General features: G+C 38.6%; 1 protein-coding gene across 1 annotated transcript in view; it reads right to left on the reverse strand.

Moving 5' to 3' along the window:
- Positions 1–27,082, reverse strand: part of FANCC (FA complementation group C) — a 262,205-nt gene that overhangs the window by 34,789 nt on the left and 200,334 nt on the right. Inside the window, exons 8-9 of the mRNA XM_060015002.1 lie at positions 24,813–24,977; positions 1,709–1,865 (exon numbers count right to left, since the gene is read on the reverse strand). Of these exons, the coding sequence (XP_059870985.1) occupies positions 1,709–1,865; positions 24,813–24,977 (322 nt within the window). The remainder of the gene's footprint in view (positions 1–1,708; positions 1,866–24,812; positions 24,978–27,082) is intronic.

A 27,082-nucleotide genomic window follows, 5' to 3' on the forward strand; every position in this document is an offset into this window, starting at 1 on the left:
TTTGTTTATACTGAATTTTATTATAATTATTTTTATATAAAGTGTCTTCTTATTTTTCACCATAATATGCAACTCTTGTGAATGATGAGGTCAAGGAGAATTTTCTTAAAAGTAACTCTCTTTGGGCTCTCTCAGTCTTTATACCTATCTTCTTTTCTTTTTTTCTATCAGACACTATAAACTTCTAAATCAGTTGGGTTCAATTTGTGCCAGCTAACTTGCAGATGAAAGCATCATGACTGCTGGAGACTACAACACTACCCATGGTCACCTGGGAGGCCCCAGAATGGGAAGGCAAAGGGGAGCCCAGGAAATAGGGAGAAGGCAAGCACGGCCATGGTCACACACGTGAGCTGGTAGGGACTGATCAGGACCTAAAAAGAGAACTGGGATATTGTAAGAAGGCAGCAGATTCAATTATGATTCTCTTACACAGCCTCCAATTTAAAAGAGAAAGAAAAAAACCAGGAAGTTCTAAGTGAATTAAACAAATAGAAGGTGTCGGAGGGGGGGCTGTGCAAACTCAGCCAACCTCAGCGCACTCTAGGCAGAGACTCACCCCCGCCCAACACACGCCTCAGCTCAGCAGGGAGGCGCGCACTCTCCTCCGCCCAGTTTCCTGAACACCAACATAAGATCTGACGGTTCACCATCTCCCTTGAGCTAAGTTTCTCCATCTGTACAAAAGGAAGCAAATCTCTGCCCCATATCTCCCCTAGGTTACAAAAGCTAATGAGAAAACATGTTAGAGCCTACTGAAGTTCCTGTAAGAGGCCCCAGAAGCATGACACCTCCTGTAGTTTTTTAATTGTTTTTTTCAGAGTGCGTTGGTCTTTATTCCTGTTCTTACAAAAATGCACATAAATTCCAGAGCTGCCTCCCACAGAGGGAAAGCATCCGCATTGGTCAGTTCCCAGGGCTGCCGGAGGGCTTGGGCCCCTGACACTGGATTAGGCAATGGGGCCCATTTGGCCCACTGAGCCCCCGACTTCCCAGGCCTGAGAAGTGCTGAGTAGAGGGGAGACTGGGCAGCCCCTGAATGGAGGGAGGGGTCAAGGCTGGCAGGCTGACACCAAAAGAAAACTGACATAATTCTCAGTTGTTTTTGTTGTTTTAACCACTTTTCTTGGGTTTTGTTTTGTATCTTTTAAGTATTTTATTTTTCCTCTAGTGAAGGGTTAAAAGTTTATTTTTTGAATGCTTTTCTTTGTTAATTGATTCCTCCTATTGTTCATAAGATCCTCACTTTTTAAAACTTAACTTTTCATGTGGAAATGAGAAATACTGTTTTAAAAAATTTGTTGTCCAAATGTCAGGTCAATTCTTGTGAATATGCAATATAAGGTGCAATGATCAAGTAAATCTCGAAGCTTGCCTTTTTTTTTTTGCCCGTGCCACTCAGCTTGTGGGCTGGTGGGATCTTAGTCCCCCGACCAGGGATTGAACCTGGGGCCACAGCTGTGAAAGCACCAAGTCCTAACCACTGGATCACCAAGGAATTCCCTCACCTTATTTTTAACACATGCTCTAAGTATGCAGAAAAGCCCGCTACATTAGGCATTTCAAAAATAAAATGTAGATAGATAATTATTTTAAAAGGTGCCAATCGCTCTTTAGTTTACATTTTTTTCCGCTTGTGCTGACTAAAAGAAATGATACCCAGCATCGTCTTTAAGGATTTTTCTCCTCATCAAAACCCGGCACATACCAGCAATGAGTCTTTCATAAAACATTCGATCCTCCTCAGAAAATTTCTCTCACTGGAGATAAGCTTTTCAAAAAGATGCAGCATTGTATTTTCAAGGCTGGGAAGGTGCCGAAGCCAGAGGCAGAGTATAGCTGACGCGGGGAGAGAAATCTTCTTCCTTTCAGTAAGAAATAAACAAAACTTTAATATAAATGAGTCACTGAAAAAAGAAGCAACTGACAAAGGATTAATCTCCAAAATATACAAACAGCTCATGGAGCTCAACATCAAAAAACCAAACAACCCAATTAAAAAATGGGCTGAAGATCTAACATACAGATGGCCAAGAGGCACATGAAAAGATGCTCAACATCACTAATCATTAGAGAGATGCAAATCAAAACTCCAATGAGGTATCACCTCACACGGGTCAGAATGGCCATCATCAAAAAATCTACAAACAATAAGTGCTGGAGAGGGTGTGGAGAAAAGGGAACCCCCTCTTGCACTGTTGGTGGGAATGTAGATTGATACAGCCACTATGGAGAAAAGTATGGAGGTTCCTCAAAAACCTAAAAATAGAACTACCATTCAACCCAGCAATCCCACTACTGGGCATATACCCTGAGAAAACCATAATTCAAAAGGACACATGTACCCCAATGTTCATTGCAGCACTATTTACAGTAGCCAGGACATGGAAACAACCTAAATGTCCAACGACAGATGAATAGATAAAGAAGATGCGGCACATATATAGAATGGAATATTACTCAGCCATAAAAAGGAAAGTGGGTCATTTGTAGAGATGTGGATGGACCTAGAGTCAGTCTGTCATACAGAGTGAAGTAAGCCATAAAGAGAAAAACAAATATCGTATATTAACGCATATATGTGGAATCTAGAAAAATGATACAGGTGAACCTATTTGTAGGGCAGGAATAGAGATACAGATGTAGAGAACGGACGGGTGGACACAGTGGGGGAAGGAGAGGGTGGGTCGAATTGGGAGATTGGGTTTGACATAGATACACTGCCATGTGTAAAATGGATAGCTAGGGGGAACCTGCTGTATAGCACAGGGAATTCAGCTCGGTGCTCTGTGATGACCTAGATGGGTGGGATTGGGGGGTGGGAGGGAGGTCCAAGAGGGAAGGGATATAGCTATACATATAGCTGACTCACTTCACTGTACAGCAGAAACTAACATAACATTGTAAAGCAATTATACTCTTAAAAAAAAAAAAAAGTTCAAAATGCAATAACAAATCCAATCTGTGACTTTTTTTCATTGTGGTCATAGTAGCAGTTAATATTTATAGTATCAACGAATATGTACCAAGTATCCCTTTGCAAATATGCTTCCACTTCAACTCAAGAAAAAAAAATGCTTTCAAAAAGGACAAATAAATATATAGTGAAGGAAGAAAGAGAGTGATAAAAAATGTGATGGAAAAAGGCCTTGAGATATCCAGGTAAATGCAGTCCCTAATTTAAGAAACAGTTATGTTTGAAGGTGCATCCTAATGGTTTAAAATGTGGAGTCAGCCCTGGGTTTGAGTCCCAGAGCCACCACCTACTCACTATATGACCTTGGGAAAGTTACTTAACCTCTAAACCTCAGTTTACTCATCTGTAAAACAGGCCTAGCTCCCTCCTAGTGCTGTCAGAAGGATCAAATGCAATAATAACACATGTACAGTGAGTGCTTAGGACAGTTCTTGGCACATAGTAAATATTTAATCACTGTATTTGTAAATCTGTTGAAAATTCTCTTTAGTAATAATTTCATAAAAGCTGGTTGGACTGGTTGATCCAGTTGGTCCACAGCATGATACACTATAGACCCTAACCATTTTGTATAGTTACATTTCTATAGGATAATGTATTTGGAGATTCCTCCTATGTCAGGTCAGTGAATCAGGAATTCTACTTCTCCTGGGAGGGAGCTCTAGGGGGACATCTGTCTAACTCTGAGCCACCGGCAGGGGGCCCTCCCTGTGAATCTGGTGGAAACTTGGCTTTCTTCTCTCAGTCCTGCTTTTCCAAGGCCTCCTGCCCTTTCACCTGCAGGACCACAGAGAGCAGAGTGCTTTTCCAGGTTCTGCTAAAGATGTTTACTGCTTTTAATAAGAAAAATGAAAGCTGGGGACACAAAGGTTTCCCATTACCCAACAATCCCTTCAGGGTCTTTCCCTTCACCATCACTTCTGGGCCATTTCTCTGCAGGAGCTGGCATGAAGCCCAGGGAATGGGTACAGGGGCAGGAAATGAATAGGCAAAGACACAGGGTAGCAATTTCTAGTAGTTCCTTTTTGTTCTTCTCCCATAGCCTAACTCCTGTAGACCTTGTCCTAGATTAACTCTGGGGCAAGACTGAAAGAGGCTGAAGAATTGTAGGGTCTGTCACAGGAGCAGGCAGAAGGGCAGGAGAAAGGAAGAGAGGCATGGCCCTCATCCGACCCTCTTTATAACTCCCATCTCACCCTGAGCTTCAGCTCTTCTGGGAAGTCTTACAGGACCCCCTTCCCTCTCCATACCTGGCAATGAAGAACTGCCATGGTGCCGCAAACTCGTATCACCTGGCACATTCTGGGGCCACACTATGGATGTCCTCTATTGTGGCACCGGTGCTTTGGGCTGCCATTCCCATGCCACCACCCCTGTTATACTCGATGGCAAGGAGCTGGTAGTCACGCATTCAAGGAAGATGACTAAGCACTTCCCATGTGGCACTCAATGTGCTGGGTACAGGCCAAACAACTGGGAACAAACAGACCTAATCTGTATCCTTAGCGGCTTAGGGCCCAGTGGGAGGTATACATACATACACACACACACACACACACACACACACACATCAACTGTGATAAAGGCAATGAAGGAAAAGGACGGGCTGAGGAAAAAGAGAATATCAGGAGGGGCCCAATTTAGAGCAGGTGGTCAGGGACAGCCTCTCCAGTTGAGTTTAGCTAGAGACTAGCTTGGTGGGATAGGCAAGGTAGTACCGGGAAGAGCACCTCAGCAGAGGGAACAGCAGCTGTGTCAGAAGAGAGCAAAGGTGAGGCGGCCTGTGATGAGGCTGTGCAGGACCACAGGCAAGGCAAGGGTCTGGTGTTTTATTCTGGCCCAGAAGGTTTTTGTTTTTGTTTTTAATTTATTAATTAATTTATTTTTGGCTGCGTTGGGTCTTCGTTGCTGCACGCGGGCTTTCTCTAGTTGTGGTGAGTGGGGGCTACTCTTTGTTGCGGTGCACAGGCTTCTCATTGCAGTGGTTTCTTTTGTTGCAGAGCATGGGCTCTAGGTGCGCATGCTTCAGTAGTTGTGGCACGTGGGCTCAGCAGTTGTGGCTCGTGGGCTCTAGAGCACAGGCTCAGTAGTTGTGGCACATGGGTCTAGTTGCTCCACAGCATGTGGGATCTTCCCAGACCAGGGCTCGAACCCGTGTCCCCTGTATTGGCCACCAGATTCTTAACCACTGCGCCATCAGGGAAGCCCTGGCCCAGAAGGTTTTAAACAGAGGAGTGCCAGGATCCAATTTACATTTCAAAGATCACTCTAATTGCTGCATGGAGAACTCAGTTCAGAGAAAAGAGTGGGTGCAAATTTCCAGGGGGAGCTGGTGTTAGCTTGGACCTGGGTGGCACTGGAGAAGGAGAGATAGTGTATTTTAGCAGTGATATCAAGAGATACTGGCAATGAATTTGATGAGAGTTGGTGAAGACGAGGTAGGAATCAAGGCTGTCGCAAGTTTCTCGAGCTGCAAGATGGATGGACATACCATTTACTCAATGGAAGGAAGGGAAGAGAAGATTTGTGAAGGATTTACTGAGAGCTTAGTTTGGGGTGTGTGAATTTAGAATGCCTGAGGCACAATCCAACAGAGGCATGACGTAGGTCCTTGAATATCCAAGTTGGAAGTTCTGGGGAGAGATCTGGGCTGAAGATCTGTATTAGGGAGCTGTCAGCTGGCATGGAGCAGCAAGAGAATGGAGGAGAACTCTGAGGGACAGAGGTCTGAGTGGGGAGAGGGCCCAGGTCTGTGCCCCAAGGAGCTTCAACAGGTAAAGGAAGAGGTGGGGGAGCTGCAGACAGAAGGAGGAGTGCCAGACATTCAGGAGACAGAAGCAGAGAACCATGTCACCAAGGAAGAGAAGGCCAGTCCAGCTGTAACCAAGTCTGCGGAGAGGCTGAGGACATGCGGAGGGAAGCACGAGCACTGCGTCGGGCAGGCCCTTTGTGACCTCCCCAAGAAAAGTGTTGGATGGGGATGGAGTGATGGAAGCTGAAGGCAGAGTCCATGAGGAGAAGAGTGGAAGTGCAGCCAGCATTGCAGACTGGTCTTCAGAGGTACGGCTGTGCTAGGAGTGAGTGACAACAGGAAGCCACACAGGGTGGTGGCCTTGTGTGCTCCTGAAAGGTGGTGCTTTGGGCTGACTGCTGATGGGCCGGATGAAGAGGAGCTGGAGAGGCTGAAGGGCCAGTAGCTGCCATTTATTAAGGTCTCACCTGGAACAATGCTAAGCATTTTACTTGTATTTTAATCCTCATAACAACCCTACAAAACAAGTACCATTATTATCCTTATTTTTTGAGGTTGGAGTGGGACGGAGGACTCACAGCCACGATTTGAACCTAGGAGGTCTGGTGCTGGAGCCAGTCCTCAGCCTCAAGTCACACATAGGCCTCTCCACTCTGCAGGTAGGAGAGTGGAGGATGTTGCTCAGAAGCTGAGGCCTGGTACAGGGGTGAAAGCAGACAGTTTTCCCGGGTGAGCCAGATGCCTGGACCCTGTGTTCACTCCCTTCAGTGTCTAGGGAAGTCTTTTCAATAGTCCAGGCTATCAGCCAATTTTAGCCACATTAACAGACGCCTGGGAAGGGATTTCTGTCCAGCTTTCTTGAGAGAGAAGAACACCCCTTGGGAGTAGGGAGAGGGTGTCTATAGCCTCTGTCTCAGAGCCAGAAAGCTGCTGGGAGGCAGGGAAGCTCTGAGGTGCAGGGGGAAGAACTTGGCCGCACAGTGGCTCCTCCCTTCCCAAATAACACCTGCTCTTATCACACCTTATCTTTTTTGAGGACCTATGTGAAATAAATATGTACATCATTAGAAAAGTTTCTCACTTCAGTGAGAGTTCTTCAGAGGCAGTCCCATTCCTAAGCCCTCTGAGCAGCAATATGTGCAGTGTAGTTTCTATCATGAGGTCATGGTGGCCGAGTGATGCCCAGTGCACAGAGGCAGGAGCTGTTAAGAATGATGAACAGTAGATAGATATGAACAAATGTAAAAGGAAGCTAGTGTAAAATGGTAGTTCCAGCAAATATCTGAATTAAAAGATATTGCTCAGTTACAAATTTACATAAGAGTTGTGTAAGTTCTATACTCAAGTTAGTAAGAACATAAAATTTTTGTTCTATTCTCAGACACAGTTTGAAAAATGTATATGTTAACAATTGTCTTTTTATTACCCTTGATTCATAGCACACTCTACTAATTGTTGTAAATGATTAAATCTATGGGCTCATGTTTAGTATTTGAATCATCTATTAACCAAAAAAAATCTATTTTTCTCTAAAACATCAAAAACTTAACTACAATTAATCTTGGATGAAGAAATTACCAAAGCAACATGATCTTAATATATTGCATAACAGAATTTGGCTGGACTGTAAATGTAAATTATATATAATTTACATTATATATAAATTATATTTCAATAAAACCAGGAAAAAAGAAGGCAAATTATAAAAGAAGTGCAAATGGCCAATAAAAATATGCAGATTTTCAACCTTATTAATAGTATAGAAGGGTAAACTAACACATCCAGGAGGTATCATTTTTTCATGCTCACATCAGCAAATGTTTAGATGAATGATAACATCCAGTGCTAAAGCAGGTATAGGATATGGGTGTTCTCAGAAGTGGGACAGGGAATGGCTTTGCCCTTTTGGTTAAGTCATGTGATACCACCTAATAAACTGTAAAATACACATATCCCTCGTCTTCATAACCATACTTTTGTGAATCTGCCTGGCAGAAATAAAGGCATTACTTAGAAGGTATTTATTGCAGCAATATTTAAAGAAAAAATTAGAAACAACTTGAATGTATCCATTGGCAAATAGCTAAATAAATTAAGGTCCATTCATGTCAGGAAATATGTTCCTATTTTATAATGAATTGGATCTATATCCCTTGAGGGATACCCAAGCTATGTTGGTTAAAAAACAGGTTCCAGAGTCATGTGTATGATGCAATGCTGTTTTTCTTTTTGCTTTTTTAAAAAAGCTTATTAAAAAAAGAGAGAAAATTGTTTCACATAGATTTCTAATGTTTACAAGAGTATAAGGTATGGTTACCAGAAGTACTACAGTGTGATAAGGAGGGGATAATTGACATTTTCTGTATATACTTCTGCACTGTTTGACGTGACCTGATAAAGTGTATATATTTCTGTGGAAATGTTAAAGAGCCAATAAAGTAAAAAAAGAAAAACGTTTTTAGGGACACTGAAAATTTTCATTCTATTCAATATGTGTTAGTTACAGAAACTCTAAGGCTGTCCTTTTCCTACTCTGTCTATAGTTATTCCATCCATCTAGGCTGGATACTGATCAAAATTCAAGAAAAATAGATTAAGATTAAAAACTTGGCTCTCCAAAATTCCTTCCTAATAATCACAGGAAGTTTTCTGCATCATAGCAGTTTCATAATTTCTGACACAGAGCAGGAGAGGCCTGGACAGGACACTCTACCCTGTCCAACATCTCCTGCTATTAGACTCTTCTGGACAGATGCCTCCTGGACATTTAAAAAACTGTACTTTGTTTCCCCAAATACTCAATTTAGTAAGCTAGTTGTGTGCCCCATCCTCTTGAAAAAGATGTAATCAGGTTAAGAAATTGGTCCAGATGCTTATTAAATAATTTTGGCTCCAAATGCTTTTTATAGCAAAACCAAAATATGGAATTCAATACTTTGCAAGAGAGGTTCCGGAGGGCGGCGATCATCGGTAGAGAATGTGTTCTAACACTGTCTGAGAGGTAGAGGAGAGAAAGGAGCTTCCTTACTCAAGAGGAACGCAGGCAGTGTTCCATCTTTCCAAACCAGAAAGAGATCAAGGGCTGCCTGGGCTGCCAGAGTAGCCCACAGAAATCAGGACCAACATTTTTGGAGAACTACTTAATTCCAAGGACCCGGAAAGAATATTCTCTATTACATTTCAAAGGTGTATTTCCATGAAAACTTGATCGAAGAAGTATATCAAATTTGAGGAAACTGTGCCATCATTATCACTTATATGTGCAGAGAAGTCACTTCTTAAAGCAAAGAGCAGCAACACCAATCAAAGGAAACGTACAAATGCAAACATAATGGAACGTCTATTACAAATCAGTATCAGCAGGTTTTTACTTGAAAAGTAAACTTTTTCAATAACTAATTTTGTGATCATATTTTAGTAAGATTAAAAAAAAAAAGAAAAAAAAGAGGATGCCAGGATAGATAGAAATGGGAGTATTAGTTACTACTACTGCTTTGCTAACTTTTTGTCCTTGGTATTACACTAGCTTTTCTTCGTTTAGACATTCACTTATACTGACAATACTTAAAGACTGATTTTTCTCTCTTTTTTTTTTCTGGTCGTGCTGCACGTTTTTTGGGATCTTAGTTCCCTGACCAGGATTGAACCTGGGCCCCAGCAGTGAAAGCGCCGAGTCCTAACCACTGGATTGCCAGATTTAAAGCCTTAAAGCCTGATTTTTTTCTTATTGGAGCTGAAAAAACATAAAACTAGAAGCTTGGTTGAAGGCTTGCCTTTTCTTGTAATTTATTTTTTTCTTATTTAGCATCTTTGGAGGGTGTATTAGCTTTTTCAGCAATGGAAATTTAGCTACGTCTGGACTTAGTTCAGTGATAATTTCATTAGGAGGAAAAGATATAAGCTTGAGAAAACCTAATAAAACATTATCAAAAATAATATAATTATTATTAAAGTCAACAACAATAATAACAGCAACAAGCTAACAGTTGAGTATTTATTTTGGGTGCCAGGCACCCTGCTAAATATTTTATAGGCACTAGACCCATTTAAATATGTTCCAGTGTGCCTGGGACAGGCTTGTGTCTGTTATCCCACCATAATTATAATAGGTACCTCTTTTAACTCTCAAAAGTGTCACGGTCTACAATTTATAAGTGTATCGTCACCCTATTTGACACTCACAGTTACTGCTTGAGGTCAGTTACTTGGTCAGTCACACACCCACTCTTTCTTTCATTTGTTCATTGGCTCATTCATTCCAGTATGTAGAAAAAATTCTCCAACTAGTTATCAAACTTCTCAATATTTTTGAAGCAATGGATTTATGTTTACCTTAGAGGCCATGTCATGCAGAATTACTTGTACTCCACAGACTTATGAAAGGATTGCATAAGCCCTCCCAGAAAGGTTTTACACAATGTGCAGCCTGCAGGTGGCTATTACGGCAACCCCAGGGATAGACGTAAGGAGTCTGGTTTGACTTTTGAGCCAAGAAATTATAAAGTTCCTCTAGGTTATCTAAACTGCAGAGAGGAGCAAGCATCTGCTGTTTAAAAGAAGACAGGCTGCCCATTTCTGAAAATACATGACTATATTTGGAAGCCAAGGCCAAAGACACCCAACCAATTGTAAACCAGATGAAATTCCACTGGTGATTGTGGTAAGCAAATAGTTGGAAGGCTAAACACAGGGCAGGGCACCTTGGTCAAAGAAAGTACGTGGTTTCTAAATGACCACGCAGCACACTTGGGGAACTCTTCAAGGGGCTGGGGGAAAGGGGGTACCAGTGAGGAAGTGGTAATGTGAATCAGCCTCCCCGTGTCAACATGTGGCTGGGATGCTCTGTCTATGGGAAAGTGTCCATGGAAAGGCTCCAGCCCTTACGCCACTGCTTGGGGAACTTGCTGAGCTGAAGCCATAAGAATTGGACAAGTTGAAGACCACCCAGCATTTCTCGACAGTCTGTCCCCTGTGGATTAGCAGACATAATTTTCCAAACCAAATAAATTTTATTAGTTACTGAGGGAGAACATGCTATCACAAGTAAAATAAATAGCAAAGGAGTTCAGGCCTACTCGTGGAGCCGCTACCCTCAGCTTTCCATCTGAGCACTGCTGGTCGAGGAGGAGTGGCTATTCTCTAAGCAGGCCTCCTTCTCGCCAGTAATTTCTGAAGCAGCTTTGTGGGGTTTCACAGAGGATGCCGAGGGGCATTCTCCTTCTCATTACCTTTAATTCAACTCTTGCTGAAAAAGTAAGACTGGAAATACAAGTTGTTAAGACCATATTCTTCAATAAAATGTATGACTAAATAAATCAGAAATAGAGCTACCAAGATGAAATGCAAAGAGCATTTTACTTAAAAGTAAATACTATGAATAATTGCTTTGGAGGGTAAAAAATGAAATTTGCTGGGGTGAGCCACTAGAACCTGCAGTGTGTACTCAGGTAAATGATGTGACGGACACATGCATGTGGAGCACACTTACCACATTATATAGACTTTCAGATTGATTATTATCCAATATCTTACATAAATAACAAAGATAACTGATCAGACTCCTCAGGAAGTTCAGACTCTTGGATAAATTTTGACATAAGTGTAAAGTAGACAGAAAAAAAGACTTCATATGCTTAACCATGAAAATTATGTTCTGACCTTTTTTTAAAGCATCAAATAATTTAACATTCTATATCTCTTTCTAAATCTTACCTTAACAAATTCCTGAGTTATAACTTTCATAAAAAATGAAATTAAAATATACATTATAATTTTTAGGAATTATATGTAAAAAACAACAAATACTCTATTGGTAACTACTTCTTCTGAAAGAATGATGGCAGCTTTGAGGTTGTTCACTTTCCAAATGTAATAAATCAATTTGAAAATGGGAAGAAGATCCATTTACTACAGCATAAATAAATAAATGAAACCATTAGGAATAAGAAATGTCTAAAACCTATATGTGAAAAATATGTAAAAGACTCCTTAAGATCATGAAAGTAAACCTGAACAAAATGGAAAGACGTAAGTGTTCTTGAATAGGTGGATAGAAACCCTTAACATCATAAAGTTGTCCATTCTTCCTCGGTTAATCTACATATGTAACATGAGCCTCCCTCCAGATAACATGAGCTGACTTTCCTGGAGCTAGACAAATTGGTTTCAAAGTTTACTCGAAAGATAAGACAATCAAGAATTGCCAGAAAAACCCAGAAAAAGAAGAGAAATGAGGGGGAAATAGCCTTACTTTATATTAGAAAGACTCTGTTATTAAAACAAAGTGGTACTGATGTGTAAATGTATGATAGGCCAAAGAAACAGAACAGAAAATAATAAAACAGGCCTAAATGCATACAGAAATTAAGTACAACTCAATCCACGGGTAAGGAGGGCTAACTGTACTACCAACTGTACCCTGCCATTTTACATAAGGGACTTGAGCATCTGTGGATTTTGGTATCCACTGGCGTCCTGAAACCAATCCCCCATGGATACTGAGAGATGGCTGTATATGACTAAGGGAGCATCTTAAGTCAGTGGAGGGTTGACGGGGCGAATGCACCCTTTATCACACTCAAGGTGGTAGGATGCTCTGTAACCTGAAAGTGGGGAAAAGCAACAAAATTACTTCAAGAAATAATTTGCAAAACAAAAGGAACCTATAGATTGAAAGAGATTTGTGAACCCATCAACCAAATGCAATGTGTGGACTTTGGACTCTTAATTCCAAAAAACCAAACAGGAGAATTTGTTCTCTGCCTAAATACGTGGTGATGATCATGAATCAGTGTCAATTTTAAGATATAATAATGGTACTGTAGTTAATGTTTTTAAAAAATGTGCTATATAGAGACTTCTGGTTTCCCATTCTGCATGTCAGGAGCTTGTAAGTCACCACTTTGTCCTAACAAAAGTAAAAAGCAGAACAGACTGAAAAATCAACAACTCTTCTTGCATCCTTAAGAGAAGGGAGGACACAGGGCAAACCTTGGTCCCCGAGACTGGAGATAACAGGAAAGCGAATACAGGGAATCATAGCTGACTGGAGCAGAGGTCCACAAGTAGAAACCACCACAGGCACGAGTGCTGGGTAGGAAAACCTGAACTGGAATTAGCAAATGGCTGGAGGGTCACTGTGAACAACTCGGAAAGTTAAAAACTCCAGGGAGACTCAGTCCTAGAGGGGCCCCCACAATATTGTGAGATTTACCTCCAGGAGTTCCCACCAGGTTCACATAGTAAATATCAGAGAAAAAGTCACCCCTGCTTTAGGCAGAAAGAGGGGAAAGGGAATCACTTTTAAATACAACAGAGCTCTCTGTTTTTCTTAACAAGGCCTGACCTCAGGAGTATTATCAGAGCCTAACTGACCAGGCGGAAAGGAAATAACCACTTCCAGACAGCTCTAGGCATACTATCCCACTTAAGAGGAAGAAAAAACTGAGAAAAACTTATGAAGTTCCCAGTGCAGAGGCACAGACTCACTGAAAGACTGAGACCTAATCATAAGACTATAGAACACTTCCTCTCCCCTCACATCTCATCACCACATTACAAAAAGCCTATTTACAGCAGTTCCTTTTACTTAGTACACATCTTGTCCAGCTATTAAGAAAAAAATTACTTGACGTACCAAAAGGGGAAAGAAACACAATTTGAAGAGACAGAGGAAGAATCAGAACCAGACACGGCAGAGATGTTGGAATTATCAGACTGGAAATTAAAAAGAACTATGATTAACATGCTAAGGGCTCTGATGGATAAAGTAGACAGCATGCAAGAACAGATGGGCAATGTAAGCAGAGAGATGGAAATACTAAGAAAGAACCAAAAAAGAAATATGAGAGATAAAAAAATACTGTAAAAGAAATGAAGAATGCCTTTGATGAGCTTATTAGTAGACTTGGTGGGAAAAGAAATCTCTGACCTAGAGGATATATGAATGGAAACCTTGCAATCCGAAAAGCAAAGATGACAAAGACTGAAACAAACCAGAACAGAATTTCCAAGGGATGTGGCACAGCTACAAAATACAGCATATGTGTAATGGGTCTAACAGAAGAAGAAAGAGAAAAAGGTACAGAAGAAATATTTGAAATGATAATGACTGAGACTTTTCCCAAATTAATGTCAGACACCAAATCACAATTCCAGGAAGCTCAGAGAACACAAGCAAGATTAATGCCAAAATCCTACACCTAGGCATATCATTTTTCAACTACCAAAAAAAAAATTAAAGATAAGGAAAAACCCTGAAAGAAGCCAGAGGAGAAGAAATATCTTACCTATAGAGGAACAGAGATAAGATTACATCCAACTTCTCAGAAACCATGCAAGCAAGCAGAGGGTAAAATGACATACAAAAGTGTTGAGAGAAAAAACCCACCATGTAGAATTCTGTACCCTGTGAAATTATCCTTCAAAAGTGGAGAAGAAATAAAGGCTTTCTCAGACAAATGAAAATTGAGAGGATCTGTCGCCAATACACCTGCTTTGTAAGAAATGTCGAAATAAGTTCTTTAGAAAGAAGGAAAATAATATAGGTCAGAAACTCAGAACTACATGAAGAGCATTGAAGAAGAAATAACTGAAGACAAAATAAAAACTTTTATTTTTCCTATTCTTAATTGAGGTAACAGATAATTGTTTGCTCAAAAATAATAATATGAACAATGTACTCAATTATGTATGTTTATGTGTATGTATATGCTTACGTATGCTCATATGTATGTGAAACGAATGACAACAATGGTATAAGGAAGGAGAGGGAGGAATTAGGATTATTTTTTTATTATAAGGTATTGGATTTGGATTAGCTGCCGATGTATATTGCAAACTCCAGGGCAAACACTAAAAAAGTTAAAAAAAAGAAGTGTAAGAAATATGCCAAGAAAGGAGATAAAATAAGATCACATAAAATGTTCAGTTAGAACCACCAAAGGCAGAAAAAGGGTAGAAGACAAAAAGAGGAACAAATAGCAAGGACAACAAATATAAAGCAGTAATAAATATAATAGATATTAGTCCAACTATAACAATAATCACTTTGAACCTCAATGGTCTAAATGCATCAATTAAAAGACTGAGATTGACAAAGTGGATCAAAACAAGACCCAGCTATACCTTGTCTACAAGAAACCTATGTTAAATATAAAAACGCATGTAGATTAAAACTAAATGGATGGGACTTCCCTGGTGGCACAGTGGTTAAGAATCCACCTGCCAATGCAGGGGACACTGGTTCAATACCTGGTCTGGGAAGATCCCACATGCCGTGGAGTAACTAAGCCCATGTGCCACAACTACTGAGCCTGCTCTCTAGAGCCCGTGAACCACAACTACTGAATCCTCCTGCCACAACTACTGAAGCCCACGTGCCTAGAGCCTGTGCCCTGCAACAAGAGAAGCCACCACAATGAGAAGCATGTGCACTGCAACGGAGAGTAGCCCCCACTCACCGCAGCAAGAGGAAGCCTGCGCACAGCAACAAAGACCCAGTGCAGCCAAAAATAAATAAATAAAATAAATTAAAAAAAAAAAGACAACAACTAAATGGATGGAGAAAAATATACCACGCTAACACTAATCAAAAGAAAGCAGGAGTAGCTATATTAATTTCAAATACAGCAGACTTCAAAGCAAGGAAAGTTATCAGGAATATGTAGCTCATTACATAATGAAAAGGGGTTCAATTTTCCAAGAAGATATAACAATCCTTAACTTGTATGGGCCTAACAACAGACTGTCAAATTATGTGAGGAAAAAAACTAATAGAAGTGTAAAGAGAAATAGATGAATCTACTATCATAGCTGGAGACTTCAACATCCCACTATCAAAAATGGACTGATCCAGCAGCCAGAAAATCTATAAGAACATAGCTGAATGCAACAAAACCATCAATCAAGTGAATATGATTGTCATCTATAGACTACTTTATCCAACCACAGCAGAACACACATTCTTCTTAAGCGCACATGGAACATTCACCAAAACAGACCATATTCTGGGCTATAAAACATACCTTAACAAATTTAAAAGAAAAAAAGTCATATAATGTCTGTTCTGAGACCACAATGGAATTAAATTAGGAACCAATAACAGAAAGTTAACTTGAAAATCTCAAATAATGTGGAGATTTAATAACATAGTTCTAAGCAACACACAAATCAAAGAAGAAACCTCCAGAGAAATTTAAAATTATTTTAAACTAAATGAAAATGAAAACATAACTTATCAAAATTTGTGGAATACAGTGAAGCAGTTCTTAGAGGGAAATTTATAGCACTGAATATATATTTAGAAAAAAAAGAAATATCTAAGATGAATAATCCAAGTTTCCAACTCAGGTAACTAGAAAAAGAAGAGCAAGTTCAATCTAAAGTAAGTAGAAGAAAAAATAGAATTAGAGCTGAAATCAAATGAAAATGCAAACAGGAAATCAATAGAGAAAATAAATGAAACCTAAAGGTGGTTATGGAAAAGACCAATAAAATCAACTAGCCAGGCTAACTAAGAAAAAAGAGAGGGCACAAACTACTAACGCCAGAAATGAAAGAGGAGACATCACTGCAGATCCTAAGGCATCAAAAGGACAGTAAATGAGTACTCTGAACAAGTTTATGCCAACAAATTTGATACCCTAAGTGAAATGGACCAAATACTTGAAAGACACAATCTGCCAAAACTCACACAAGAAGTAAAAGACTAAATGAGTAGGGCTACATCTCTTAAAAGAAATGGAATGAATAAGTAATAACCTTTCAAAACAGAAAGCACCAGGCTTGGATGAATTCACTGGTGAATTCTGCTAAACATTTAAGGACAAAATTATACCAATTCTTTACAATCTCTTTTGGAGGACAGACGCTGAGGGAATACTTCCTAACTCATTCTATGAGGCCAGAATTACACTGATACTAAAAGCAGACAAAGACATTACAAGCAAAGAAAACTTAGAGACCAATATCTCTGATGATCATAGATGCAAAAATTCTCAACAAAATACTAGAATCCAACAATGTATAAAGAATTAAATATCATGCTCAAGTGGAATTTGTCCCAAATATGCATGGCTGGTTCGACTTTTGAAAATCAATCAATTAATATAATTCATTACATCAATAGGCTAAAAGGAAAAATCACATGATCATATCAGTAAATGCAGAAAAAGCATTTGATAAAATCCAAACCCATTCAATATAAAAACTTTCAGTAAACTAGGACTAGAGAGGCACTCCCTCAAATTGATAAAGAATATCTACAGAAACCCTACAACTAATAATCATAATAATTGTAAGAAACTTGAAGCTTGCCCACTGAGTTCAGGTACAAGTCAAAGATGTTCCCTTGCACCATACTTTTTCAACTTCATTATAAAGTCTAGCTAATGAAGTAAGAACAGAAAAGGAAATAAAAGCTATACAGATTGGGAAGAAAGAAAGAAAACTGTCAGGACTTCCCTGGTGGTGCAGTGGTTAAGAATCCGTCTGCCAACGCAGGGACATGTGTTTGAGCCCTGGTCCGGGAATATCCCACATGCCGTGGAGCAACTAAGCCCGTCTGCCACAACTACTGAGCCTGCACTCTAGAGCCCGCGAGCAACAACTACTGAAGCCCGCGTGCCTAGAGCCTGTGCTCCACAACAAGAAGCCCGCGCACCGCAACAAAGAGTAGCCACCGCTCGCTGCAACTAGAGAAAGCCTGCACAGCAACGAAGACCCAACACAGCCAAAAATTATTTTAAATAAAAATAAAAATAAATAAATAAATAAAACTGTCTTTGTTCACAGATTAACTGATTATCCATGTAGAAAATCCAAAATAATTGATTAAAAAACTGGAACTAATAAGCAATTATAGAAAAGTAGCAGGATACAAGTTAAAATACAAAAGCCAATCACCTTCTTATATACCAGCAGTGAACAAGTGGAGTTTGAAATTAAAAAGAAGATACCAAGTACCTCCCAAGTTAAATAATTATGTATAAATTTTACAAAGTATGTACAAGGCCTAGATTAGAAAAAATACGAAACTCTGATGAACAAAATCAAAGAAGAACTACATAAATGGAGGATATCCATGGATAGGAAGACTCAATATTGTCAAGATCTCAGTTTTTCCCAATTTGACCTATAGATTCAATGAAATCTCAATCAAAATCCCAACAAGTTATTTTGTGGATATCAACAAACCGATTTTAAAGTTTATATGGAGAGGCAAAAGACCTAGAATAGCCAATACAATACTGAAGGAGAAGAGAAAAGCTGGAGGACTGACACCACCTGACTTCAAGATTTACACAAAGCTACAGTAATCAAGACAGTGTGATACTGATAAATAGACCACTGCAACAGAGAGACCAGAAATACCTAAGTAGAGTCAATTGATTTTTGATAAAGGAGCAAAGGTAATACAGTAAAGATTGTCTTTTCAACACATGGACGTCCACATGCAAAAAATCTGATTCTAGACACAGACCTTATACCCCTCATAAAAATTAACTCAAAAATGGATCCTAAATCTAAATTTAAACTACAAACTATAAAACTCCTATAAGATAACATAGCAGAAAACCTAGATGATTGAGTTTGGCGATGGTGATGACCTTTTAGATTAAAAAAAAAAAAAAATCCATGAAAGAAAGAATTGATAAGCTAAACTAATGAGAGAGAGTGCTCAAATCTCAAATAAATAAAATTATAAATAAAAGAGGAAACATATTACAACTGACACCATACAAACGATCATAAGAGACTACTATGAAAAATTATACACCAACAAATTGGACAATCTAGAAGAAATGGATAAATTCCTATAAACATACAACCAACCAAGACTGAATCGTGAAGAAATAGAAAATCTGAACAGAATAATTACTAGCAAGGAGATTGAGACAGTAATCAAAACTTGCCAACAAAGAAAAGTCCACCCAGATGGCTTCACTGGTGAATTCTACCAGACACTTAAAGAACTAATATCAATCCTCCTCAGTCTTCCAAAAAAAACAGAAGAAGGAGAACACTTCCAAACTCATTTTATGAGGGCAGCACTACTCAGATACCAAAACCAGACAAGGATACCACAAGGAAGGATAATTATAGGTCAATATCCCTGATGAATATTGATACAAAAATCTTCAACAAAATATTAGCAAAACAAATTCAACAATACATTAAAAAGATCACGTACCATGAATGATATTGTGATTTATAATAAGATACGTATTTGGCCTTGGACCCCATTCCTGACACAGAGCTCCTAAAACCCTTGGAATTTCCTAAGTGAAGAGAGCTATTAAGGTATCTATTGCTATGTTAATGAGGTGACTTTTAGACTTCACTTAAGGGTAGGGGCTGGTTGCCAAGAGAACCAACCATGTGACTAGAGGATGGGAATTTTCAGTCCCATCCCACTAACCTCCAGGGAGGGGAGAAGGGTCTGGAGATTGAATCACTTGCCAATAGCCAATGGTTTAATCAGTCATGCCTATTAATGAAGCCTCCCTTAAAACCCAAAAGGCTGGTGTTTGGAGAGCTTCCAGGGTGGTAAACATGTGGAGATCAGGGGAGAGTGGCACACCTTGAGAGGGCAAGAAAGCTCTGCACCCTTTCCCCATACCTTGCCCTATGCATTTCTTCCATCTGGCTGTTGCTGAGTTACATCTTTTTATAATAAACCAGTAATCTAGAAAGTAAAATGTTTCCCTGAGTTCTGTGAGCCATTCTAGCAAATTAATCAAAGCCAAGGAGGGAGTTGTGGGAACCCCCAATTTGTAACCAGTTAGTCAGAAGCATAGGCAAAAACCTGGGCTGGCAACTACATCTGAAGTGGAAGGTGGTCTTGTGCAACTGGGCCCTTTACCTGTGCAATCTGATGCTATCTCTGATAATATCAGAATTGAGCTGAATTCTCGAATAGCCTGCTAGTGTCAGAGAACTACTTGTTGGTGTGGGGAAACCTACACACACACACACACACACACACACACACACGTTGGAATTGGGTCCAGGGGCCTAATTTGTTGACCAAGTGGGATTTATACCTAGAATACAAGGATGGTTCAACATCCACAAATCAATCAATTGTGACATACCACATTAACAAACTGAAGGATAAAAAAAATCTTATCATCATTTCAATAGATGTAGAAAAAGCATTTGGCAAATTTCAATATCCATTTATGATGAAAACTCTCAAAAAAACAGGTATAGAAGGCAAATAGCTCAACATAGTAAAGGCCATATATGACAAGCACACGGCTGACATCATATTCAACATTGAAAAAGTGAAAGCTTTTCCTCTAAGAATGCCCACTCTTGCTGCTTTTATTCAACATAGTACTGGAAGCCCTAGCCAGAGCAATTAGGCAAGAAAGAGAAGTGAAAGGCATTCAAATCTGAAAAGAAGTAAAACTGGCTCTATTTGCACATGACAGGAGATACACACACCAACACAAACACACACACACACACACACACACACACACACACTAAAGACTTCACAAAAAAACCGTTACAACTAATAAACAAATTCAGTAAAGTTGTAGGACACAAAATCAATACAAAAATCAACTGTGTTTCTAAACATTAACAATAAATTATCTAAAAAAGAAATTAAGAAAACAATCACATTTACAATTGCATCAAAAAGGCTAAAATACCTAGGAATAAATTTAACCAATGAGGTTAATGATCTGTTCACTGAAAACCATAAGATTTTGAGGAAAGAAACTGAAGAAGACACAAATAAATGAAAATATATACTGTGCTCATGGATTGGAAGACAATATTGTTAAAATGTCCATACTACCCAAAGCAATCTACAGATTCAGTGCAATCCCTATCAAAATTCTAATGCTATTTTTCACAGAGACAGAAGAAATAATCCTAAAATTTGTATGGAAACACAACCCTGAATAGGCAAAGCAATCTTGAGAAAGAAGAACAGGCTGGAGGTATCACAATTCCTGATTTCAAACTATATTACAAAGGTATAATAATCAAAACAGTATGGCACTGGTATACACACATAGATCAGAATACACACACATAGATCAGAACAGAGAGCCCAGAAATTAACTCACACATATATGGATCAACTAAGTTACAACAAAGGAGGCAAGAGGGGCTTCCCTGGTGGCGCAGTGGTTGAGAGTCCGCCTGCCGATGCAGGGGACACAGGTTCGTGCCCCGGTCCGGGAAGATCCCACATGCCGTGGAGTGGCTAGGCCCGTGAGCCATGGCCGATGAGCCTGCGCGTCCGGAGCCTGTGTTCCGCAATGGGAGAGGCCACAACAGTGAGAGACCCATGTACCGCAAAAAAAAAAAAAGGAGGCAAGAATATACAATGTGGAAAGAATAGTTGCTTCAATAAATGATACTGGGAAAACTGAATAGCCACACGCAAAAAAATGAAACTGGACCCCTATCTTATACCAAACACAAAAATCAACTCAAAATGGATTAAGGAATTGAATGTTAAGCCCTAAAACCATAAAACTCCTAAAAGAAAATATAGGGGATAAGAATGACATTAGTCTTGGCAATGACACTTTTGATTTGACATCAAAAGCAAAGGTGACAAAAGCAAAAATAAATAAATGGGACTACATCAAACTAAAAAGCTTCTATACTGCAAAAAGCTTCTAAACCATCAACAAAGTGAAAAGGCAACCTACAGAAGGGAAGAAAATATTTGCAAATCATATGTCTGATAATGAGTTAATATCCAAAATATATAAAGAACTCATATAACTCAACAGAAAACAAACCCCAAACAATCTGATTAAAAAATGGGCAGAGCATCCAAATAAACATTTTTCCAAAGAAGATATGCAAATGCCCAACAGGTACATGAAAAGGTACTCAACATCACTAATCACCAGGGAAATGCAAATCAAAACCAAAATGAGATACCACCTCACACCTATTAGAATAGCTACCACCAAAAAGACGAGAGATAATAAGTGTTGGTGAGGATGTGGAGAAAAGGGAACCCTTGTGCACAGTTGGTGGGAATGCAAATTGGTGCAGCCACTATGGAAAACAGTATGGTGGTTCTTCAAAAAATTAAAACTATAACTACCACATGATCCAGCAATCCCACTTCTGGGTATATATTCAAAGGAACAGGAAAGGAACAGGAAAACAGGATATCAAATAGATATCTGCACTCCCACGTTTATTATGGTATATTCATAATAGCCAAGATATGAAAACAACCTAAGTGTCTATCAATAGATGAATAAATAAAGAAGATATGATATATATATATCTATATCTAGTTATATATATGCTATATATACATAGTGTGTGTGTATATATACACATATACACAAAATCGGCTATTATTTAGCCATGAGAAAGAAGGAAATCCTTGGCTGTGACAACATGGATGGATATTGAGGGCATTATGCTAAGTGAAATAAGTTAGAAAGAGAAACACAAGTATGATATCACTTTATGTGGAATCTAAAAAAGCTGAACTCATAGAAACAGAGACTAGAATGATGGTTATTAGGGACTGGTGGGGTGGGAGAAATGGGAATATGTTGATCAAAAAGTACAAACTTCCAGTTATAAGTTCTGAGGATCTAATAATGTACAGGACGGTGATTATAGTCAATAATACTGTATTGCATATTTGAAAGTTGCTAAAAGAGTGGATCTTAAATGTTCTCATCACAAAAAAAGAAATGGTAATCCTGTGATGTGAGGGAGGTGTTAACTAACATTATGGTAGTAGTCATTTTGCAATATAAAAGTGTACATCTTAAACATGTGCAATGTTATATGTCACTTATATCTCAATAAAGCTAGGAAAAAATAAAATGTAATAAATTAATATAAATTCTGATATTTTTTCTTGTGCCTACATGGAAACATAACAAGAAGCAAGTGCTTTTTTGTCTTATTTGGTAATAATATTAAACATTTTTTTAAACTTTCCTAAATTTTATCCCAATTATTGTAGATATAAATACATTTTATGTTTCATATATTTTTACAAATTTTATATAACATATTTTTAGATTTATTTTATAATTTAATATTTTATTCAAAAATAAAATTTATTTATAATATATTTTCTTATATTAAAAATGGACCCCTGGCTTTACAAAGGAGAATTAAGAGATTTCTCTTCTCATCTCACAGGTGTTTCATCAGGAAAAGATGAAATCAAAACGTCAGAGATTTCTCTGACTTGTGAGAGTGGGACATCTACTCCAAAGTAATGCGCTAAACTGTAAATGAAAAACAAATACGAGGAAAGTTATTTTTCCCTTGGCTTTATAGATGTTAATAATTTACATCTTATAAATTATGTCTTATTCAATAGAATGTTTTCAAATACTATTTGTTTTCAAATACTATTATATTTCAAATACTATTTCAAATACTATTATACTGCTAATTAATTGCAGCAGCAACTTGAGACCAATCATTCAGAATCTAAACAAAAAGGAATTAAATAATTAAAATGTGTATGTGATAAGTTAATATTTCATCAACAGAACCGTACTTCTGCCTTAAAATTGAATCTCTAGATATGGCTGGACAAGTTGTGTTGCTTGTATTAACACAAGTTGGTATTAGCACCAACTAAGGACAGGAGTTTTTTTAGGTGAACTTGGCAGTACACACGTGGTACAGAAATACTTGAAGTGCTGAATAACTATTTTGAATCCCATGGTTCTCCTAGAACAACTGTGTTGACATATGCATTCATAGTGCAAAAGCAATAGTGAGTAAAACTGCTATGCCTAACACAAATCAAAGAAGGGACAGTAGTCACTGTATTCTTTACTACCACATACTCACAGTAAAAACACTGCCAGTTTCACATAAAAATGCATTTCATGAAAAATATTAATATAAAATATTGATTTCATTAAATTTTACCCTTGAGGATACTTTCAATTAAAAACATTCTGTGTGGTGAAAAGGTATGCATAAAGCATTTCTGCTACATACCAAAACACGATGATTGTCTAGAGGAGAAGCACTTGGGCAACTTGCTGAGCTATAAGATCAACTAGCCACTTTTTTCCTTCTTGGAAATTTACTTGAAAAAAATCACTGGCAGACAAACAATCGTTATTCAGACTTGAGTATTTGGCACATACTTTCTCAAAAATTAGAGAAGTGACCCTAGCACACTAAGGAAAACAACTGACAGTATTTATAACCAATGATAAATTTGAGTTTTTAAGCTCAGAAATTAGAATCTTGGAAAATTTGCTTTCACCAATGTAAGCTTTACAGCTTCCCAACACTTATAAGACATTTCTGATGAGACTGGTGGTGAATGAATGTAAATTTTGATAGTATAAAGTGAAATATGTCAATGTTTGGAAGATCTGCCTAACTTAATGAACCAATATTTTCCAAATGAACCATGTATGAAGCTATAAAATAAGATCCATTAAAAATGCAAGACAGACCAATTGGTTTTAATGTAACAGCATGAACAGCTCATTGATATAATTTCAGATTCCACATTGCAACTAACCTTTAAAAAACCACCATTTTCAATTTTTGGTGAGGTATCCATGTCGCATATCCACAATTACCTGAGATGGCTATTAAAATATGTCTTTAACAAGTACATAACTGTGTGAAGCTGGATTTTCTTCATATACCTCAACCAAAAAAACATATTGCATCAGACTGAATACAGAAATATCTGTGAGAACCTAGCTCTCTTCTTTTAAGTCAAACAATAAAGAGGTTTGCAAAAATGTGAAAACAATGCCACTCTTGTTAGACAATTTTTTTCTTGGAAAAGGTCACTGTTTTTCATTAAAAATATGCTATTTGTATTAACATGTAATCAATTTATTGTTATTTTAAAATGAAGTGATAAATATTTTTTAAACTTTTGTTTTAATTTCAAATATGGTAAATATTGATAGACAGAACCCACATTTTTTAGAAAGCTCATTGAGATCCTCAATAATTTTTAGGAATGTAAAGTGGTACTGAGACCAAAACATTTGAAAATTGCATTTCCAACATACTAAAGTATTCTAAGAAAAGGAAAAACAAAATTGAATGGTAAGGTAGATGGTCATCACTTACAGCAAAAAAGCCTCATTCACAGCATCACAGAACTCAGGCCAGAGCACTTCCTGAGGTTCATGTCCATGGTAGGTGAGCAGAGCCTCTACCAATGGTTCAAAATCTGGCAGAGTAACAAGTGGGACACAAACTCGTGACAGGGACCTTACTCGTTCAGGATCCAATCTATGGAATAAATAAAATGAGAAATAAGTACCCAAATCTTACAGCCACATGTACTGATAGTTAAAGGCATATAAAATCTTCATGTTAAAAAGGTTCATGACAGGTCATTTGCTTTGCCCCTCATATAAAAAGGGGTACCCTAACACCATCTATGAACTCTATTCTCTTACATAGTTCTCTAGGAAGAAACCCTTTAGCTGCAGTTCCCATTTTGATCTCTCTCATTGTCAGGACTGTGGCTTAACCCTCTACAGGCACCTCCCGCTTACCATGCCCAAAATAGAACTTGAATTCCTTCCCCAAATGTTCTCTTCCCCCAGTGCTCCCTATCTCATTTGCTCAAGCCCAAACCCTTGAAGTCCATCCTTGATTCCTCCTTTTTCTCTCCTGCCCCTTATCTGATCCAGTGGTTAATACCATTAGTTCATTTCATTACTTCTCTACACATCCATCACTACCGCCTAATTCACCATCATCTCCAGCCTGGGTTACTGTAGGGCCCTCCTAATTTTCTCCCTGCTTCTGCCCTCACCTGTCTTGTCTCTCTCTGGAACAGGTCCAGACCCCTTAAAAATTCAGATCACTTCACTTGTCTGCTCAATGGCTTTCCACCTCACACAAAGAACAAGCCAAGTCTTATATTAGTTGCCAAGGCCTTCCATGGTGGGGCTCCCTCTGTTTCTCTGGCTTTATCTTTCCACTCTTACTTTGCCCATTCTGCTCTGGCCTTTCCAGCCTCTGACTACTCCAGATAAGTTCCTGTTGTTCATTCTGCCTGGAACACATGGTTAGCTCCTTCATCTTGTATAGGTCTCAGCTCAAATCTTGCTTTATGTAGGGGAGTTCCCTGACCATCCCATATAAATGCACTGGCTAATATGGTAGCAATCAACCACATATGGCAACTTAAACTTAAACTAACTGGAATGAAATGAAACTTAAATTCCATTCCTCAGTTGCACTAGCACAGATCAAGAGGTCCAACAGCTACATGAGGCTAGTGGTTTACTGTATCAGACAGTGCAAATTCACAAGGCTTGTCCATTACTGCAGAAAGCTCCACTGACAGCACAGCTAAACATATGTGTCCTCTTATCTCACTGTGTTCTTCTCTCTCTTACCCTGTTTTACTTTTCTTCACAGTACTTTTCATCACCTGACCTATAATGTATTTGCTTGTTTATTGTTCATGGTCTGTTTCTTCCTGCTAGGACATCCACTCTGTAAGGGCAGGCACTTTTCCTATTTTGCTCACTCCTCTATTCCTAGTATGTAGGGACAACTCCTACTTATAGCTCCAGAAACAGATATTAAATGAATAAATGAACAACTAGAAACCAGGAAGATGAAAGTTTGGGATGTATGCTATTAGATCATTCTCTAGGTATCTTCATATAAAACCATAAATCTACAAATTTAGTCTTTTTTTGTGAAACACGAAACCACAATATAGAACATATAGCTGTCACTCATTTTTTTTTTACTTGTTGCCTATTTTTAAAATATATGTGTTTTGTATTTTAACAATATCTCCATTTATGGGCATTTAGGTTGTTTCTAATTTTTCACTATGAAATACTGCTGCAGCAGTATCCTTGCACATGCCTGTTTGTGCCCCCATGTGAACATCTGCATATTGAACTGCTTTCCAAAAGACTACAAATTTACTTTTCTACCCCTGACAGTGATATTATTCTGGATATTTTTACTTCTTCCTAATCTGGGCAAAAATTATCCCATTGTTTTCATCTGCATTTCCCTGATTTTTTTTTTTTTTTTTTTGGCGGTACACGGGCCTCTCACTGTCGTGGCCTCTCCCATTGCGGAGCACAGGCTCCGGACGCGCAGGCTCAGCGGCCATGGCTCACGGGCCCAGCCGCTCCGTGGCATGCGGGATCTTCCCGGACCGGGGCACGAACCCGTGTCCCCTGCATCGGCAGGCGGACTCTCAACCACTGCGCCACCAGGGAAGACCCCCTGATATTTTCTGAGATTGAATATTTGTGTGTTCCCCACTTGTATTTCTGCTTCAGTGAATTTGTTTTTGAATTTTTGTATATTTGTCCTATTTATTCATCTAATAAATATTTTTGAACCCTTACTAT

Source organism: Delphinus delphis, chromosome 6 (genome assembly GCF_949987515.2).
Source record: "Delphinus delphis chromosome 6, mDelDel1.2, whole genome shotgun sequence".
Classification (NCBI taxonomy): domain Eukaryota; kingdom Metazoa; phylum Chordata; class Mammalia; order Artiodactyla; family Delphinidae; genus Delphinus; species Delphinus delphis.